This window comes from Haliaeetus albicilla, chromosome 5 (assembly GCF_947461875.1).
Source record: "Haliaeetus albicilla chromosome 5, bHalAlb1.1, whole genome shotgun sequence".
Taxonomy (NCBI): domain Eukaryota; kingdom Metazoa; phylum Chordata; class Aves; order Accipitriformes; family Accipitridae; genus Haliaeetus; species Haliaeetus albicilla.
In genome coordinates this window covers 8,516,835-8,537,765 of record NC_091487.1, presented here as the reverse complement: position 1 = coordinate 8,537,765, position 20,931 = coordinate 8,516,835, and the positions used below count along the sequence as shown (strand labels likewise).

Sequence of the window (20,931 nt, the reverse complement as noted above, 5' to 3'; positions counted from 1 at the left end):
GGGGCCGGTCGTGCCGGTGACCGGGCTGCAGCCGGCGAGAAGGAACGGAGGCGCCGCCGGTGCGGCTGAGGGGGCCGAGGGCCGCCGTCCCCCCTCACCCGCCGCCCGCGGCCGCCTCCGCACCTCACGCTCGAGGCCGAGGCACGCCGCCCGCTGCCTCGCGCAAGGCCAAGCCCCGATTGGCTCCCCCTGCCACTGGGGGCGGGATCGGGAGAGAGCCGCGGCCAATCCGCTCTGCGGTGCTGTTTCCCGGGTGGGGAGGTGGGGTGTCCCCGCCCGCGCGAGCGGGGCTTGTGCGCAGGCGCGCCGGGACGGTGACGGTCAGGGGCGGCGGCGGGCGGACGGGCGCGCGCGCGTGTGTGTGAGGGAGAGCGAGGGAGCGAGCGGGCCAGCACCGGGCGGAGCGGAGCGGAGCGCCGAGCCGAGGGCGGCGGCGGCGGCTGCGGCCGCGGCCCCAGCCGGGGAGAGCCGCGCGGTGTCCGTCGCTTCGCGCCGCCTCGCCCTCGAGCGGGTTTCTCCTCAGGGAGCGGTTCCCCGGAGAGCCCCCGTCCCTTCCGCTGCCCCTCAGGCGAAGCCCCCCCTCAGCTCCCGGCCCGGCCAGCGCCTCGCCACCGTCAGCCCGCCTCCCCCGCACCCCCGCGGGCGGCCTCATCCTCCCGCCATGGCTTTCTGCCGGCGCCTGGCCCGGCTGGCCGCCCACCTGCAGGACCCGCGGAAAGTGGCCGCCTTCCAGCGGCTCTGCGGGGTGGAGGGGCCTTCGGGCTGGGCCGAGGCGGAGCAGCGGGCCGGGGGCCGGGGGCCGGTGGTGAACGGCGGCCCCCCGGCCGCGGAGCGGGCGGGAGGACGGGGGCATCCCGCCGGGAACGGAACGGTGCCCGGCGGGGCGGCCCCCCCGCAGCGGTGGAGGAGGAGGCCGCGGCGCAACTCCCTCACGGAGGAGGACGGCAGCCAGGAGTTCTCTACCCGCAGCCGCTTCCTCTACTATCTCTTCAGCCTGGGCACGGAGCTGGGCAACGAGCTCTTCTACATCCTCTTCTTCCCCTTCTGCATCTGGAACTTGGACGCCTGGCTGGGGCGGAGGCTTATCATCATCTGGGTGTGGGTGATGTACCTGGGGCAGTGCACCAAGGATGTCATCCGCTGGCCGCGGCCTGCCTCCCCGCCCGTGGTGAAGCTGGAAGTCTTCTACAACTCCGAGTACAGCATGCCCTCCACCCACGCCATGTCGGGCACCGCCATCCCCCTGGCGCTCCTGCTGCTCAGCTACGGCCGCTGGCAGGTAATGCTCACCTCCTCGTCCTTCTCCGCGTGTTTTCCAGCCCCGGGGTAGAAGGGTGTGACAGGCTTGATTTCTTCTGGGAGGGGAGGTGGCTGAGTTTGGGAAAATGTGAAATTCGTGCCTTTTTTTCCTTGCCTGCCTCCCCCTTTTTTAATTTAATTTTTTTTTCTACGATCCAAGCGAGCGCTCAGGTAACAAGAACTGTTGTAATGATTCTGTCTTCTGAATGGAAGTTCTGCTGACTTTGTGAATGGTTAGCTCAGTATGCATTAAAAGTCCGCGTTAACAGTTTGCATTTTGCTCTCAGGAGGTTTTTTCAACTTTTTTCTTATAGGGCGAGTGTTTTGCATAGAGTTTGGATAGGCATCTGATACTTTTTCAGGCGTTTGGGTTTACTGAGTGAGAATTTGGTGGAGAGCCAGGAGCTAAAGGGCTTTTTGCTGATCCTGCTTTGCTTTGAGTCACTTTGTAGCTTGAGGCGGTCTGTAGCTTTAGCCTTTTCTTTAACGCCGTCTTTTAGTTTCATTACCCGTAAACTGGAAATTATTTTTTTTGTTTTGAGGAGTACATATGCTTTTAGATGGTTTTACAACTATTAATGTGCTAATAATTAGCAGGAACTGATAATCTCTGATCTTTTCAACACCTTCATTCAGCAAAATCTTAAGATCTGCCTATTGCACTCTGGGTCAATATATTAAGTTAAAGTAACGCTGCTGATCATCTGGTTTACACAAGCTGTGGCATGTGCTCTGGCGCTTGCTGTTAGCAGCATGGGGAAAGAACTCCGAAGAAAGCACAACGCGCATTCAGCTCTCTAAATCTCTGCACCAGCTTCAGTAGTAAATGAGGGAGAAGGCTTTTCCCAGGCAACAAGTGTTCAGTGTAGGGTTTTGAGGGCTGTGTGTGATGTTTAAGAAGTTAGGCAGTAAATCTACTCTTAAGTTGTTAATGTTTACAAATTCTTATTATACTACCTGCCTATTTTAAGTCAGATGTATGTCATCTTGGTGGAGAGAACTCTCTTTTTAAGCTTTATGCAGAGGCTGAACTCCTGTCTTCCTAGTTACTGTTAACAATCGCCAGTTGTCTGCTGTCACAGTGTGACAGTTTGTGGCTCTACCTCAGCATATAGAATGGGTGCCTGAAAGGAAGGAGATAGTTGAAGGTTAGAGGTTGTATTTGACCTCTCTTTAACCAAAGTTTATATATCTACTTCTGCAAGGTGATGCAGCATGCCCAAAAGAAAGCTATTAGTGATTCATGTTCTTTGCTAGGAAAATGTGAAGTATCACTCTGCTAGAGTTGTGCAGGCATCAGAAAATGCCATGTGTTGTGGGTGTTTGAAATAAATATTTGGAGTTCTGTCACTGAGATGCTTAATATTAAAGTGTTTTTTTAAAATGACTGACTAAAACCTGAATATTTGATTATTACTTGTTAGATGCATAGGACTGGTGTCAGCTGGAAGAATGAACTGGTTGTCTATTTCTTTGCATGTGGGAAACCTCATTCAGTAGTATCAGTTGATTAGCTTTGCACAGACTGATGTCATGTGTACAAAGGAGAACCTGGCTTCGTTGCTTTTACAGAACCAGCAAACTGACAATGTGTGAAACGGGTTTTTTGCCAGTGAACCAAGTTTGTTCTTTGGTTTGCCAACCCTGCAACTACGGTCTGAAATACTGTGCTAATTGACTAAACATATTCATAATGAATACATATTAAGAAATAATAAACATTCAGTGTTGTTATTATTCATTTAGAACCATGCTTAAGAAATGAGGAAGCAAAGTGTTTGAGTCTTAATTCTAATTCCTTTTTCCTGTGAAATGCATAGCAATAACAGACCTCTCTGAAATCAACTTCTACCATTTCAAAATGTTCAGTTAAGAAAAAAACCAAAACCCTTCTGATTGATTCGCCTCTTAAGAGAGTTAAGCTTTCATCTAATTCTTCTGCTGTTCTCTGTATTTTACTTGCGTTGAAAGGGAGTAGAATCTATATGGTAACTTGTCATGCTTTTCTGGAAATAGGTGGGGTTAAAAAAGACTGACCTCAGAACTTCTTGGAAAGCTATTAATGATAAAGGAACTTGTAATAACTCTGATTTTATTAAATTATACATGTTTACGAGTAGATACGGATGGTTAGATTTAAACTTGTGGGCAAATGGTAGGGTACAGTCTTTCTATATATTCAGTATAAGCAAGCATTACACAGACCCTGATGATGATGAGTCCACATCTTAGGACTGTTTGTTCAGAAAAATCATAGTGGAGCAAGACTGAGTGTGAATTTAAGCAGATACAGCTATAACTCTTTGCAGGGACTTTTATTCTGGAATACAGGTAACTTTGAGTTAGGCACTTTGAAGTTTATACTAAACCAAAGAAAGCCACTCTTGCTCTAAAAGAGGTTACTCCAGTGAGAAGGGAATCACTTTGCTGTATAGTTTACTTGGAGTTTGCTTTCACTGGGCTATGACTTCCTAGTATTGTGTAACAGTTCTTTTCTATCAGAGACAATCTCTGAGTCTTTCCCTTGACCAGCATGGAGAACAGAGCAAATCTGCTCTTATTTTTCTATGTATGGCCCAAATTATCCATGTAAAAACAGATTTTTTTTTTTTTATTCCAGTAGGTTTTCTTTTAACCTATTGAATTAAGTTTGTGCTTTCCTAGTTTTCAATGCCTATCAGTAATCCTATTACAATTATTTTCCTTTCATGTAGTATTCAAAAACATTTTTGACTATACACAGTAAACCAAAAATATTTGCTTATATATTCAATTGCTCAAGTAAAATATTTTCAGAGATGATGTATTTTAAAGGTGGTTGTGACAGATTTTCACAGTTAGAGACTTTGAGCACAGGGAATATTCAATGCAACCAGCTTTCAGACAGAAACAAATTATATGTTAAAATAATTTTCATAATAGCTAACTGTTCTATCCATTGTGGGATATAACTTTTCAGTTTCGCCTTGTATTATGAAAGCTTGCCTGAAACTTTCGATTCCACTTATGTAATCTTATATATTTATTTATTTAATATTGTTAAATCTCAACAGGGAAAACCACTTTTTGATTTGTTCAAAAACACTTTGAACAGTGTTTCAAAGACACTTCAGGAACCTTGAAATACAAAGCTCATGCCAAAGACTCATGAGAATTTAGGAGTGTTATAGATGTTGATTTTTTTTTCTGTCTTTGAAGCTCTGATACCCTGAAAGAGGAGGACAAACATTTAAAAGACAGTGAGATTATAGATCTTAATATGATGTAGGAAAATATACCTTTATCACATGGGGAAAACCTGCTTTCTTTGAAATATTGACAGTTTGAGCCCGTCTGGCTTGTATCGTGTCCTGAACGAGGAGGAAGAGATGGTGTGAACTGCTAATTATCTACAAAATCTCCAAAAGCCTAAGGCTGAGACTACAGGAAAAAGTCTTCTTTATATTTTATTCGATTACTTTGAACTGCTGATTTCAAATAGGTATCAACACATGAAATGGTGCTTGAATTAGGGTGGTACCTGAATGTATTATAACCCTGCTGTTTTATTTTGAGGAGGGGAAAAAAAAAAAATCAGTCAGGGAGACAGAAAATATGCTTTTCTCCTAGAGTTCCTGCAGGATGCAGCCTTCTCTAGCAGTAGTTGTCTGTATTAGGAAGTGATGGGTTTGTACTCCTTCCTGAGCTCTGCATTAATGAGCTGAGTCCGGAACTGCTGACTCTCACTGTAGGCCGTTGAACAAACTTCATTAAGTTGATATTCAGCAGGAGCTCAGAGCCTTGATTGATGAGTAGCTGGCCTCTGTAACTACATTAACCAAATTTATGAATGTTTGAAAGGGCTTATCTTCTGAAGCAGTTTAGATCACTAAGTACGACAGCATTGTCCTCACTATGTACTTGTCTGCCAATATTTTATATGCAAATCCTATAATCAGTGACTGTCTTTCCAACTCACTGATGATAATGGTGACCTTAATAAGCACTACTGCTAAACCTGCAGTAGAATGCATCTATTCTGTAATGATTTCTTTGACTGACACACCTAAAAGTATTTTTCAGTTTTCATTTATTTAGTGCTCTACTGACTTTCCATAGTACCAATTGTGTAAGAATGTCATGTGGTACTGTGTCAAACACCCTTCCAGAAATCTTTCATCCGCATCATTACTTTCATCAACCAAAGCTGATGAATCTAATCAAATGAGATGGGTTTGACAGGATCTTTATTGGGATTTCAGAGAGATCTGCATCATTCTGTGATTCTGATTGACCACTGCTAAGTACCACTTCTAGAATCGTCTGCCTGTTCTTTCATTTCAAAAAGCTAACTTCTCTCAGATCCCCACTGGGAATGGGGAATAATTGGTTATCAGGGTTGGATGAATAGCCCAGTCGTGACACTGCTATAGTAAGAATTTTACAGAAAGTGGACAAATCCTAGTTTTAAGTGACTGTCCTTATTGAAAGGCTTGCATTATCAGTAAGATTGATGTAATGATAAGACTGGAAGCTACACATAGGAGGCTCTTGCATATGAAGATGCCTTATCTCTCAGAGAAGCCAAAATGGATTTTGGCTGAAATACTAAAATGTTGTGAAGAAACTTAGGCAGAGAGATGTGTGCTTGTCTAATTGGTTTTCTTACATGTGTTTCTTAAAATAAAGAATCAAACAAAAACTCTACTGACATGAGAAGTGTAGCTGAAGGGGTGATCTAAAAACCCAGAATTGCCCACACAGTGAAGGGCTCTTGAGAAAGAGAGGTGGGAGTTTGAAGGGTCAGCACTGGCCTTGTCTTGTGTATTTGAGTAGTAAGGTTGTCTTTTGTGGGCTATATTAATGTCTGTAGTTTACTTGTAAAGGAAGCTGGAAAAAGGAAATGTTTGATTCAGGTGCTCTTAAAAGTTTAAAACAATGTAGCCAGTTCTTACAAATCTCATTGGGGAATCTCTGCCAGAGGTATGCAGCAGCCTGTCCTATTAAACTGTGTTGATTGGCATTAAATATATTTTTTTCAGTTTTGCATAGGCAAATCTTTAGTTAATGTAAAGGACCTTGGGGGAAATATGTAAAAACAAATGCGTTAAGGTTAGATGCAGAGTTTTTGATGAAGAAAGGACTCAAAGGAAATACTTTCCTTCTCAAGCAACTTTTTTTTTTCTTAGTGGATTGTCTACATGTAAAGCACTCCTTGTACCTTCAAATAGGGTCTGTTATTAAACCTGAGAAAACTTCAGTTTGCAGAAAACCTATTTTTTTAGGTGTTGGGGACATAAGCAGAGCAAGCTGTAGGTGATTCTTGCTGGGTGTGTTAAGGGAGGGGATTTTTTTTCTTTTTTTTTTTTGTAATGACTGCAAGGAAAAGAAGGAACAGGCTCCAATTCCTATTGTAATGCCTTAATTTCTTTTCAGATTATGTGTAGCAGAAAATGAAACCTTTTAACTCCCTGCAGGGCTGGCACTGGAAGCTTTATCTTGGAATTTAAAGAAGGGGTTCTTTTAGTGCCATGTAGCACTCTCAAATTTTTATGCTTTTTGATTTTAAGGTTTGGCAGTGGAAGAAGGAGGGAAGTAATTGATAAATGTAGCTTAACTAGTGTTATTTACCACTTGGCCTGTTTTGAAAATGCAGGTGTCTGTTTATTTTTCCTAAAATGACTGATAAGTGGTCTTTCCTTTTTAACCATCCTCCCTTTTCTTCTGCTCCCTCCACAAAATCATTTATATGCTGTGCTTTTTGTACTCCTCTGGCCAGCCAGGGTCTCAGAGTCATTCCTGTAAACATTGATTATAGCTTTTCATGTGACTATTGCTAATACATAGCCCAAATATCTTATTAAAAGCATGATGCTGCAACTGCTGCTTGGATTCTTTCAGTGAACTCTGGCCCAAAATAATTATCTCAAATTCAAGTTGAACTTCTGAATAATCATATGATTAAAAAAGATCATTGAGTAATACTGTAGAATGCTGAAAATATTAGAAAATTAGTTTGGAACCCTCTGTGGATGCTGCAAACTTCTCCAGTGTAGAATGTGCTTTAAAAAAAGTAAAGAAATGAGCATCTAGAGTGTATTTTAAGAGTGTTCCATTATGAAAGAAGGAATTTTCTGACCTAGGTCAAAGCTTTTAGGACAGATTGTTTCCTTATGAGCATTTTTAAACAATGGTTATGTTATTAAGACTCTTGGCAAAAGGTCAGATTAAGTGGAGGGAGGAGGATAGGCAATTGAGGGAAACGTTTTCTATGTCATCCAGTCAGAAGCTTGCAAGCCCATTTCGGAGGATGTAATTGAATAAAATGATAATTTCCTATTAAAAACATAGGGCATACAATTCTCAAAGACTTACTGGGAGTAGTTTCACTGCTATTTTCCAAATATGACCAATTTAATTCAATTTCTTTGATTAAAACCAGATTCTGGATATGGGAACAAAATTGAGGCCTGAGAGAAGATGAGTAGTCTACTCAATCAGCTTTATTCCTAGCTTTTTCTTAATATGTGAATTTAGGAAATCAATTAGCCTTTTTTATCCTTGAGTTTTTGTTTTTTAAATTACATGCTTGGTGATCTGTCCCTTAGTCGTATACATCAAGACTGGGACACTTTTCTTAATAGGTATGGTGCCTTCAAAGAAAGCATCTTTTCAAACATTCAAAAGCCAAAATGTCAGCAAGGGTATCTTTTTAATCTATATGTTGCATTTTTCTCTATCTCCAATCTCTGCCTTGCTGTCAATTCCATCTGCCTCCACTTCATCTTCTAGTATTGTATTTGTACTACGTGCTTATGCATTTATCGAAGCTTTATTCTGGCCTTTGGAAAAATATTTGTGTAAGCTGGATATTGGTGATTTGATCTAAAATGGAATGCGGGCTACTTTTGTCAAGGAGAAAAATGGCAGATTAATGTTGGTTTTGAGTCAACATGTGATTTTGAAGTTCAGATTGAGTTCTATGCAAGTGTCTATTTTTGTGTAAGATTAAGATTTTCAAATCTCAAGTTTTTCGCTTTTTTTTAATTTAGAAAAAAGAAAGCAGTATGCAGTTCAGTAAATGCTCCTCATACTCAAAATTGTTGAGGTGGCATGGTTAGCTATGAAAGCATAATGAGTTTTTGAGGATATACATAAGGTGGTCTTGAGGGCACGGAGGCAGACTTTTGAGATGTTTGTTTCTAAAATGGGCTGTTCCTGATTATCTGTTTCAAAGTGACTCTAAGTATGGTCAGGAATGAAGATATGTCAATTCTGTTATCAGAAAGAACAAGCTGAGAGAATGAAACCTGGTTTTTATATCTACCTCTGCCAGCTGTGATCTCTGACAACCTTTCAGACCCTCATCTGAAAGGAGGTATGATGCCAGTCTGCCTTTTGATGCCTAAATGAGTAAGAATAGCAATGAATTGGGGAAGAGGGTAGAAGTGAACTTGTGATCTTTTGTCCTTTGTGCCTCTGTAGGTCTGATCTGGCATGTGAGGAACCGTGGAACAAAAATTGCTGGAATTCAGCAGTCTTGCTTTAATATCTTTTTAAGTAGAAGCTGTCAGCGTGTCTGTATACAACTATGTAGAAAAGATCTAAAAGTTTATAACTCAAAGGTAATTGATAATTATTAATTTTCAAATTTGTGAATGCGGTGTTTTCCAAAATGAGAGACTCAAGCAAACCTCAAAAATTAGTGCTTACAGCTTTCTTCCGTGAACACTTGAGATTAGTTTATATTAACTTTTCACATCAATTTTTCATAAAATGTGCCAATTTTGAGTAGAAAACATAGTAAAAGCTGTTTGGTGTTTTGTTTTTTTTTTTTCTTTGAAGATTCATTTGTGATTAGGAGAGAAGCTTTGTGAAATCCACTATTTATTTTAAGACAGGGCTGATAAAAAAATATTAATAGTCTTAAGGCACTATACTAATACAAGGTATTTTGGTATTTGGGAGGATTTTGTATGCCTAGGCAGTGGGAGGTTACAGATACTTATAACCACGGTATAACCAATGTATATATGCAAAATACATACAGGCAGTTATTTTCTAGATGAAACAATGTTTAGAAAATACTTGCTGGTACCTCAGTGTTGCATTACTTTCAGACAGTAATTTGGAAGTAAATTTATGGCATCAGCTTTTTTTTTTTAAGAATAAAGATGATGTCTCCTGTAGGTGTTATGACTTGGCATGCTGCTGAGCAGTCTTCTTGCTGAGCTACGAGGTGTGTGGGAGTGTTAATATTCTCCTTTAGTCACCTTGTACACCTATCCCTACATGTGAGGACAAAATATGTGGTTACTTTATCACCTCAAGGCAGATTTTAAGCAGGTGGTACCAGTTCAGTGTTCTAGGAATTCTTGAACCCAGTGGCTGCTTTTAAAAGTTATGAGCGAAAACAGGCTATTTACAACAGCCTGCCTGGGACTCTAAAGACTCCTCACATACACCTTTTCCTTCATATTCCTTGTTCTTAGGATCTTGCTGTTTAGCTGCTCTAACATCATCTCTCCCACAATCCCAACTTTTACCCGCAGTATCATTAGCTGCTACAGCCTGCTGAGCTTAGCACTTCATTGGTCTTCCTGCTAAAGCTCCAGCTTCTGTTTCTGTTGGGTATATCAGAAATGCAGGAAAAGTCTTAATTTATTAGAAGAAAAGCCTTACCCTTGATTGGAGCCTGAAAGCACAAAAGATGTGAGCTAGGAAACAAGAATGGACATACAGTATCAAGTGATGGGCAAAAAGTTTCAAACTGTTTGACAGTGTGTGAACACATGCAAGCTCACTCTACCACCAAGTAATTGTGATGCTATTAAATTTTCTGGTTGAGAGGTTTGCATTGCTTCTGGAGGTAGTAAATCTTCCCTTGCTAGTCTCTGACAAACAAGAAGCTGTCTTCTCAGGCTTTCATCTTTCAGAGCATGTAAAGAGGTGCTAGAAGCTCCTCTTCAGAGAATATAGGGTAGGGTACACCTGTCCCTGTATATACAGCATTTTGGCTTTGGTAGTCCTCTGTGGGGGAGAGTGGAGCAGCACCATCCAGGGAAGTTGTGTGGCTTGAGTGTATTCCTGGTGCAGGCAGCATTACTTTTACCCTGATATCAGTGGAAATGATGGTAGAGGCATAATGGGGATGAGTGATGGGGCTACACTTGTAATGTATTCTCTTGGCATAGGGTGCAAGGATTACTTTTGTGGCTGCTATAACAATGTCAGCATCTGATAGCTCTGCAATCATCTCTTGAGTATGACCTAGTTACTGGTGTATTGCCCATTATTAGCATAATTCTGCAGGGCAGGAAACTGAATTTGTTCCTTCATGATTTCTGTTAGAAATAAGTCATTAAATACATAATTTTGTTTAGGTACAATTTGTAGATGAATGTAGCAGAAACAAAGACAAATGTTGCTACAGGAATTAGAGTTTAAACTAGATATAACACCACTGTGAGCCGGGCACTTGGAATTGATTTTAATGTGAAATCTGTTTCTTATGTGAAATGTAAGCTTCCCAATCTTCTGCGAATTTGAGAAAATTTTTTTAGGTTAGTCAGGCTAACATGGTCCTGGAGCTGAGAATTCAGATTGTTGGAATAATGCAGAAGACTGATAATCTTCTCTCAAGCCTTTCTTTGAAAGACTGATTTAGAAGCTTGTCAGTCTTTTAAGTGGCCTTCACATAGGACATAGAACTTTCTCTAATAAGATTAAAGATACTTTCTCTAATCTGTTGGGTATTCTACCCTTCAGGTTATCCATAAAAGGAGCAAGGCAAAGACCAAGAAAACTGCCTAAAATTCCTAGTTTTTATTCTGAGATTCAAGTACATCTAGACTGCCTGTTTATATTGAAAATGTTTATCATTGCTTTCGTGTAGGAAGTGAAGCAGTTTTGGAAACGTGCCATTTTGTCTCGTGACTGCTTCTTTCATAGAACTAATAATTACTTTTAACACTGAAAAAAGGAAGCTGTGTCCTGTCTTGTACAATATTTTGCAATATGGTAATGGGGAAAGTATTTCTTACTGTGCTGTAATATGTGAATTAGCATACTTTTATCCAAAACCTAAGAAAGTTAAAATACTAATTTTCTACACATGCTGATATATGCTTATTAAAACAAAGTATTTAGTTTGTTCCTGTTAAACAGTCCTTATTAATAAAAAAAATCTATCAGAAGATGGAAATAATTGGAAAAAAGTATTTGTTTTTATTTAATAAATGTGGATTTTAAGAGGAAATTTATGTGGGTTTCTAGAGAACAAAAAAGAGTACTGTTCTAGGAGTTTCATACTGATGGTCAGAGATTGAGTCAAGGATTGCAGAAACTATAAAACAGTGTGTAAGGAATTGAATTTATTTGTAAATTATTATGAGTTTTGCCTTTTCAGGAGAAAGGTGAAGCTACTAGATTCTGTCTGGATTAATTGTTAAAAATACTAGTATACTACGTAGCTGCTTCACCCAGTGTAAAACTGTTCCACAGTTTATAACACAAGGCTTGTCTCTGCCCATATTGCCAATTTAGGATATCATAACATAGCAAGACTAACTGCTACAAAGATCTCTTAACTTCTTACTGCTTTGTCTGAAAAGATAAGACCAACGTCCTGAAATTCATATATCCTGAATGCAAAGGAAGAGGACAAGGAAAAAGTTGAAAAAGTTTGACTTAATGTTTTGACTTTATGGAAAGTGGACTTATTTGAGGTGGTCTAATTGGCTTGGGTAGGCTAGGGCAAGGAAAAGGGTGAGCATAAGTTGCATTAATTGGAGTTAATTGTCGAATTCTTATAGATGGAATTTTTAGTATTTTTTTTCCAAATTCTAATACAATCTTTCAATTTTTTCCCTACCAGTATCCCCTTATGTTTGGACTGATCCTTGCATTCTGCTGGTGTGCTTTGGTTTGCTGTAGTCGAATTTATATGGGAATGCATTCAATTCTGGTAAGAAAATAATCCTAGTAAAATTTTATTTTAATGTTGTTCGGATTACATAAACTTCCATCACACTTAAGTTTTTACAGTGCAGTAATTGTATATAGCTTTTTATTTTTATTTTTTTTAGTATGTCCGACCGTATAGGAACGGAATACTTAACATTTCTCCAGCAGAGAAATTGAGATAGTTAAAAGTGGATGTCAAACTTATATTAATTTATACTTTTCTTTCATAAACCCAATCCACAGTTGAAACTTAGCTGATGTTTACTAGCAGTTTAGTGCAGAAATTGACTGTACTGAAGTGTAGACTCAGTTTTCCTCTACAGAGTAGAAAGAATTTTGCAGGATGAGAGAGTGGCTGTTAACGTCCACTCAAAGCATGAGCATTTCAGAGTGCCATGCTAAATGCTGGGGTTTCACTTGCCAAAGCTTCTAAAGAACCAAATAATAAAGTTGTCATCTTTGAAAAACAGACTTCTTCGTTAAAAAGGATTAAAAAAAAAAAATCAAACTGAAATACAAATGGCATGCAATGTAAAAATGGGAAAACAAGAAAACGACAAAATGGTAATCCGAATGGAAGACCACTAGTAAGTATGGCTAAAGAGGTTTTTGAGGATCACTTGCTAGAGGGGAAAAGCTAACAGAAAACAGTAAGCCTGGTAGTGAGTAGTGAAGCTGGTAGATGGTCACAGTGTAAAAGGAGGATGTGAAAATAAGGCAGCTCAGAAAAACTGCATGATGTATTTGCATTAGTGATTAGGAGGCTTCCCAAATCAGAACCACTTGTGTGTAAGACAATGGGATGAACTGATATTTCAGCTGACAGTGTCAGCTGACAGATAATGTCTTAGAACAAAGTCATGCAACAAATAGTGATGCATCATATAGACTAGGTTATTCAGCAGTTTCATACCTGAATCTTCTATAGTGTTTGAGTGAATACAATTAACCATGTGTTGCCTGTAATATAAATCAACCATGGTGCCTAAGTTTGGAGGGGGTGGGGGTAGGGTGGCAAATATGGCAGAAAGTTGTTGTGGTTGCTTCTGAAATGAGCAAGTGTGACTTTCATATCAGTCAATTGTATTAGCTTTTATCAGCGTTCAATTAGTGGAAGTGAATAAAAATGATTCATTGAAGATGGCGCAATAAAAATACTGCTGACAAAAGTCCCACCTCCTGGCTCACATGGAAGAGTTGATAAGTATGTGAATGAAGGTGATCCGGTTTCTAGTGCTTGGATTTCTAAAAAGCTATTGACAAATTCCTTCCTAACAACTTAAGGTGACAGAAGTTGCAGATAATTCTGTGCAACTGTGATTCATCAACAGTAACTGAAATTTAATGCTAAATTACAAAATAGAGTAACCTTTTAATTAAGAAAAGACATTTTTAAAACAATAATAAAACTGAAAATCAAGTATGAAGCCACAGAAGTTCCCTCTTCCTTTAATATTTAGAAACAGTTTTCCATTCGTGCAGTATTGTTAATTCTGAAGCTGGAGTGGAAAGTCTAAGCTGCTCTAATGCTTAGCTGCAGTGGTCCTCGACTGCCTTACCAGCTGTTGCTGCCAGTGTGCCTGGGTGTTGGCACTCAGGCACTTAGATCCAGTGTTGAGTGTTGGCAGAACTTATTTAGCTGGGCTAGCTTTGTGCTGACTGTAGGCTGGAATGCCCCAGTCCTGGACAAGGACCTTTGTAGCCAGCAGATAGGTAGATCTACAACTTTGTTTGATCATGGATCATTTGGTTATGGCTTTATTCATGATAATGATCATTCATGATCTGATCATGATGCAGATGTCCTACTAATAGGTGATGAAATGCAATTCCTTACGTTATCTTTAGCATAAAAAAGATTTAATCTTGTACAGTAAATGAGAAAAGATGGGAATCCACAAGTTGCTTTTAGCAACAGAGCAACTAGGCTTGTCTCCATGCTAATGTAACTAAATTTTTTTTTTAAATAGCTTTTGCAATGAAACCGTATCTTTCTCTCTCTCCAACAGGATGTTATTGCTGGATTTCTGTATGCTATTCTCATCTTGGTTGTCTTCCATCCAGTTGTGGACCTGATTGATAACTTCAACTTAACTTACAAATATGCACCCTTAATTATCATCAGTCTCCATTTAGCCCTGGGCATCTTCTCTTTTACTCTAGACACCTGGAGCACATCGCGGGGGGACACAGCTCAGATACTGGGCTGTGGTGCTGGAGTAGCCTGTGGTTCTCACGTTAACTACATAATGGGTCTAAAGCTAGATCCTCTTCCCGATATGTTACCTTTATCTCTTTCCTCTCTCACTGTGACTGTGTTTGGAAAAGCCATATTGAGGTTGTTGATTGGAGTAATAGTTCTGTTGTTAACAAAAGTGGCAATGAAAAAAGCCACTATTCCATTGGCATGTAAAATATTTCGCATACCACATGACAATGTACGGAAAGCAAGACAACGCATGGAAGTTGAGCTTCCCTATCGCTATATTACGTATGGAATGGTTGGGTTCTCCCTCATGTTTATAGTTCCTTGCCTGTTCCATTTTATTGGTCTTTCTTGATGCAGTTTTATCACTTTAAACAGGGAGGACAGAGCAAGTTGGTTTTTGAAGAGGTGCACTAGTTTGCTAAGGGAAGGCCAGTGAGCTTGGCTTTAGCAGGGTTTTCACTTTAACAGCAATACATAACAGGCAAAGCATTTAAAGAACTTTGCACATCTTTGGGTATGATACGGGGCCAGAAGTCAAATATCAGTCCACCAGAAGTGCTGAACTCTATAAATGCTATGTCTAGACTTATTGCTGTAACAAAGTATCTGTGTGTGTGTGATGCAATGAATGTATCTGGAATGTCTGTCATACTGTACCTGTATACATTGACATTTTAACAGGTATGTCTGACAGCTAATCAGAAAGCTCCATTCATGATCTGTTTGCCATTTCATAGTAATTTATTCAAGTTGTTGGACCATAGACTGCTAAATTTGCTTTCCTCTATTCTTTCCTGAAGTCCTGCTTCAAGATGTTTCAGCTAATAGGCATTTCTAACGGACCAAACTTGTAATGAGGTTGAATTTTTCTAAAAACCAAACAGAAGCCTTTTTGTCTAGCCCCCTCTGCGAAGTAAAATGTCTGGATTGGCATTAGTAGATATCACTAGCGTATATATGATTCAGGTACTGTATTTTATGGTTTAATAACTGTGCCTTTCTGTTGCTAAATTAAGAAATGCCATATATACTGTGATGTAAAAATGCCTAATTTTAATTAAAATCCTACATAATTAGGCAGATTTTTTAAATGTTAGATTGTCCATGTTGCAGGCATGGTTCAAGTTAACTGGAGTATTCAGTTTAGCCTGATCAAAATTGCATAAATGAAGTGACCCAAGAATTGTGTCCTTAAGCTCAAGATATTGTAAATGGACAATAATCCCTTTTGTAAGTATTTTTAATGTGTATTGTAAGTTACTGGAAGAGGATATATTTTTCTGGAGATTGTTTATACAGTGGACAGATATTCAAAATTAATTATCTAAACATATAAACAATAAAGCCACCCCATTCTGCAAAGAAATGGGCCTCACTTCTTATTCCAAACTAATTTAGAAGGACCATTGTTTTTAGATATTTGCTTAGAAAATATAATCCTTATTCTAGAAAAAGTATATGTATTTTTATGCATTAACATACAATATTTAAAGGTGATAATCACTTTTACCCAATTTGGATAGCTGTAAGACAATATAGTGATCAAATTAAATTTTTCATAATTCTGATAGGCAGATTGTGAGCAGTCAAGACAGTATGGTCAATGCATAAACGGTTCGTGCATATCTAAATTTTACTGAATTATTATGCACTTTTCAGCTTTTCATGATCCTTTTTCCAGTGATGAGTAGAATATGACCCTTCAACTGTAATTTCACGTGCCTCTTTGTGTTTCATCTTGTCTATGTTGATGTGTTGCCTAATTTGTTCTTTCCATGTCAGGAACTGTTATATTGCAGCAAGAGCTGTCTTATTGCCTGGCCAGACATGAATTGCTTAATTTTGTATTGTACATTTTTTCACGAAAAACATAATTTGGTTGGGAACTATAGTGATTAGATAGGATACAAAGCTTACATTTTTTTGTAAACAATATTTGGAGTTGGAAAGTTTTTTGTATTGGCGCTCCTATCTCCAAACTGTTAATATGTGAATTAACAAAATTAACTTTGTATCTCTTTCCTCAGAGCAGTCAAGGTTATGGTACGCTGGCATTAGATGATGTGAAAAGCTGACTTTTCTGATGCATTTTTTCAGTGCATTCAGAATGCATGGCTATGAATGTATTCAAACTGATGTATTCAGAACTGATAGTGTGTTAAACAACTTACATAGTTGAAAAGACTTTACCTAGTAGAAAACGGTTAGCTTGTTTCAGTGCATATTTCTGGATTTGATTTTTTTATCTGTTCCTCTTTTGCAGTTTAATGCTGAATGTGCAGTAAAAGGTAAATTGGTTTCTAAGGTTTTGAGGGAAGGATTTCCACTGTGTTGGCTTTGCACACTAAGATAGTCAATAAATAAATAGCTGGGGGGAATGTACACAAAATGCCTTACACTTAAAGCCCTGAGCAAGTGGTGTAGTTCCAATTACATTAAATTAGTCTGAGGACTGGTGAAAATAATAGGATAACTTTCTCTGAAATTAAGGGCACATTCTCCTTAAATATCCTAGCTTTACAGTTTATAGCAAAAAATGTTTAAATTCTAGCACAGAAGAGACAAGTGAGCAAAACTGATGTTTTTTTTTTAAGGTACATATTTGACTTCTAGGAACTTCAAGTTTATAGCATAAGAGTGTTCTTAAAGCTGTCTTTTCTGGCTGTGCTTGCTCTGTTGTACTATTAATGGAAAATAAAATCTACTGTGTAAGATGGAGAATGAGTGGGGGAAAAAACCCATATGCAGGTAGGGCTTTCAACAGGCTAAGGAAAATTGCACTGTAGCTTATTCTACTGTTACTCATAAATAGATATTTTATATTTTTATACATTACATTGGGTAACTTCAAAATGTCATGTTCCATGTACCACATAGTCTAGTACCCAGGAAATGTATATCAGAATGTTTATACAGCACCTTTACAACCCTATCTCTAAGACTGCAACTACTTTACTGAAGTTTACATGAAAAAAGTTTTACTATTCTATTTTCATGTTTTATAGGGGGCTAGGCTCAAGAGGGCAGTTTAGCACAAAATATCAGGCAATATGAATACTGTTACAGAATAAAGAATCACAGAAATGCAAAAATAAAAAAAAACCTTAAATATTTGTATCTTAGGATATTTTTGTTTAATAATAAGCTAAGATTCCTTCAAATCAGGCATAACAAAACAGCAGGTAAAACTGGAGCACTTTGTTTGCCCTAAGCTATTCCTAGAGTTGAACATGAAAAATGTTTCTAGTATAAGCATCAGCTGGTACCAAATTATTTATAAATAAATTTAACATAGCTTTAAAAGGTAGTTAACATGTCTTTTCAGAAAGACCATACACTTGAAACCTTTCATGGTGGTGCAAAAATGTATTCATATGTCACTGCTAGTGAACTTCCTCAGTTCCAGGTTGTATAGTCCTAGAGAGAGATATAATACTACTTTATAGAAGCAAATATAAATACACATTTATTACGAAAAGCTACAAGTTAAATTTATCTTATTTGATTACTGTATGAAATAAAACCTGAAACTAACAGTCACGTAGAGTGTGATTTGGCACAAAATTGTGTTTTCCAAGAGGCTGAAGAGACTCAAATTAGTCTTAGACTGCCTTAAACACAGGAGCAGGAATTTTTTCTGACCTGGCCCTCAATCAGAACTAACATATGCATTGCATATTGGGTAAATTTTAGAATCTGTTATTTTGAAAATGGTTTAATGTTTATAAAAAAGCTATTACTTTTGCTACCCATACCATGAACTGGTGTTGAAGCATCTTTCTCCTGTGTGATCACCTATGAAGCTCTTCAGCCTGTCATCACATTTGCCTTACCACTTACCTTGCAAATTGGGGGGAGGGGGAGAGGTGGAGAAGCTATTTTATGGTAAATTGGCAAACCAAAGGGAGTTGTATTTTGCGTATTTGCTTGGAATTTTTTTTAAGCTTACGTACAGCTTTTCTCCTGGGGGAAAAAAAAAAACCCAGATGCATTTCTTTTAAAATGGCATCTCTAAATGTGATATGTGGCTTTTTTTTTTTACCAGAACAGTGTTAAATTGTCTGGGTTTTAAAAGCTATTATGTTTTCCTTTGCTACTATTTTTTTATTACTGCTTTCATTATTTTATACTCAGTTTCTTGCTTATTTCCCAGGGAGTGTCCTGAACTTGTTGTAAGCAATTGCTACTTATGTGAAGATTGTAATTTTGAACTTGTAAATACTTAAGGGCTGTTAGTGGCTGTTAGCTGCTCAAATACATACAAACAAACCTTGCATGCTGTAAGTAAATACATCTGTTGTGCTAAAAGTTGTTTCTATTTCAGTATTTGCTTTCTCAATACAAAATTGAGATTTTTCACACACAATACATAAGATATTTAATAATTCAATGGTATGAAGGGGCATGGCTGTCTAACTCTTTACTGGGAGTCGTGCACCTAGTTCCTTCCATGTTACATTGAGAATGAACCCTGAAGGTCACATCCATGCTCTGACACGCATGCAGTCATCAGTGTGTGTGAAGTGACTTATCTTCTAAGGTGTAAATGTAATGTCCTTGCTTTTGAGGTCTGAGAGATTGTTCTTTTTAAAATCATACTTAGCCCGGTTTTTACAAGACTTTTAAAGGGCTTATCTTGGAAGCTGTTTCTTAGTATGTGGAACTGGCTGTACATTTGCAACACTTAATTGATGCTTTCCCCTCTGTACCATAATTGTGCTGAATGATGAGATCCCAGAATAATGTCAGTAGATAAAATGATGACAGGAGAATTGATTTCTTGGAGTATTGTGACACAGCTTACTTTAACTGATTCTTGGGTGGTTTTTTGGTCTCATGTAGAACGGTTTTAGGTTATACAATTTATTTCTATACTCTATAAATGACTTCGAAGAAACTTTGACTTTTTGTGGGAGGAAGTCTCATTGAATGATGTCATGCCAGAACTTTATTCTAGTGGAAAGCTTAAGTGGCCTTTTTGTCTCAGAAAAAATATATAAGCCTATTTTAAAATTTACTGTAAATACCATATTTGTCAAATTGATAGATTAGTTCCGTTACTAATGTTTTTCATCCTACAATACTTCTTGAAACAAAGGCAAACAAAGCTTAATTTGGAAACAAAATGTGATGCTGTGTGGCAGAGAGGATATAGCTTTTCAGGTGTTCTCTAAAAAGCAAGTATCACATGCTGGAGTTGAAGCAAATTTAACTATGCATTAGAAAAATTTCTTTGTGCTCCATTCTGCACCAGAAATAATTTGCATGTTGCTATGAGTCCATTTAACAAAACGAAGCAAAGCATATATGCTTGCAGTATATAATTAGTAACTGTTCCTGTAGGATCAAAGAATAGAGGGTACATACGAGAATACTACCTTAAAGATATTGACCAGTAAATGTAAATAAAAAGTCCTATCAAGTTGGAGAATTTTATTAGTCACTAAACTTTGACTAAATTAGTCACTAAGTTTTTCCCACAACTTTATTTTTGTTAGAAAGTATAATGAAAGACAAGGGTGATATTCCTGAAACTGAAATTAGATCTCACTTTAAACATTGAAAACTGTCTTGTCTTATAACTGAAAAAGATCAGTTCAGGAGCTAGTAACCTGAAACGTAAGAGCAAAGTCTTAGGGGGATTTTGTATAAAACTTAATGCACTTAAAAATGATGCCAAAATTTGGCCTATACTTGATTTATATGAAATCTGTAGTACAATATAGATATATATATAATATATTGCTTCTTGGAGTTTAATTTTTTATGTATAGATTTTTTCTTGTTACTGCATTCCCTGATAAAAGCAAGTGTTCATAAAATATGAAACAGCTTTCTCTGTATAAGGTAAGGCTGTATGATAGTAGTATTTTGGGAAATAATGTAGTTGTAACCCCCAGTCTCTCAACCTCTTGGAGAACTTTATTTAAAAAAACAAAACAAAAAACTTTCAAATGCAAGCTTTGAGTTAGTTGAGGATCGTATAATGGTTGCTGTATAATAGTGTACAACTGATGTTTTAAAAATTATTACATCGGAACTTTTTGTTATATTATTGTTAATGATTTTGTACTCATGGTACACTTTCTGCAGTTGTCAACTAATATTTAAACTCATATTGACTGGTAACTGAAGTGTCTAACTTCATCTGCAATGAGTGGATAATAAACTACTATTGGATTCAAATGTGTTCTGTTGTCTTTATTCCTTCCAGTGCTAAAGAACGCGTGGTAGGACTCATACTGCAAGCATAAAACACTGATCACAAGAAAACTTACATTCATATTATCATATAGCAATAATTGTTAGAACAATATTGTCTTTATGGTGTGGGCTTTAGATGCAAAAGTTTAGGAAGAAGCATTAGGAAATAGCGAAATGGTTTTTTTCATTTTCCACTGTCTTAAAATCTGGACTGTTTAGTTTCATATAGCATATAATGAAACAAGCTCTTGATCAAACTATAGAAAGATTTAAGG

The 20,931-nt window shown here is 38.2% G+C and overlaps 1 protein-coding gene across 1 annotated transcript; it reads left to right on the top strand.

The window, feature by feature from the left end:
- Positions 1–343: 343 nt before the first annotated feature.
- Positions 344–20,638, top strand: SGPP1 (sphingosine-1-phosphate phosphatase 1). Its single transcript, XM_009925200.2, has 3 exons — positions 344–1,279; positions 12,155–12,244; positions 14,253–20,638. Exons 1-3 carry the CDS (start codon positions 662–664, stop codon positions 14,802–14,804), a joined length of 1,260 nt encoding a protein of 419 aa, XP_009923502.2. The 5' UTR covers positions 344–661; the 3' UTR covers positions 14,805–20,638.
- Positions 20,639–20,931: the final 293 nt, after the last annotated feature.

Bases quoted from the DNA above. Each gene is read 5' to 3' on its own strand.
- SGPP1 (XM_009925200.2), top strand. From the start codon at position 662: ATGGCTTTCTGCCGGCGCCTGGCCCGGCTGGCCGCCCACCTGCAGGAC. The intron at 1,280-12,154 runs GTAATGCTCACC...TTTCCCTACCAG, and splicing joins TCAGCTACGGCCGCTGGCAG to TATCCCCTTATGTTTGGACT. The intron at 12,245-14,252 runs GTAAGAAAATAA...TCTCTCCAACAG, and splicing joins TGGGAATGCATTCAATTCTG to GATGTTATTGCTGGATTTCT.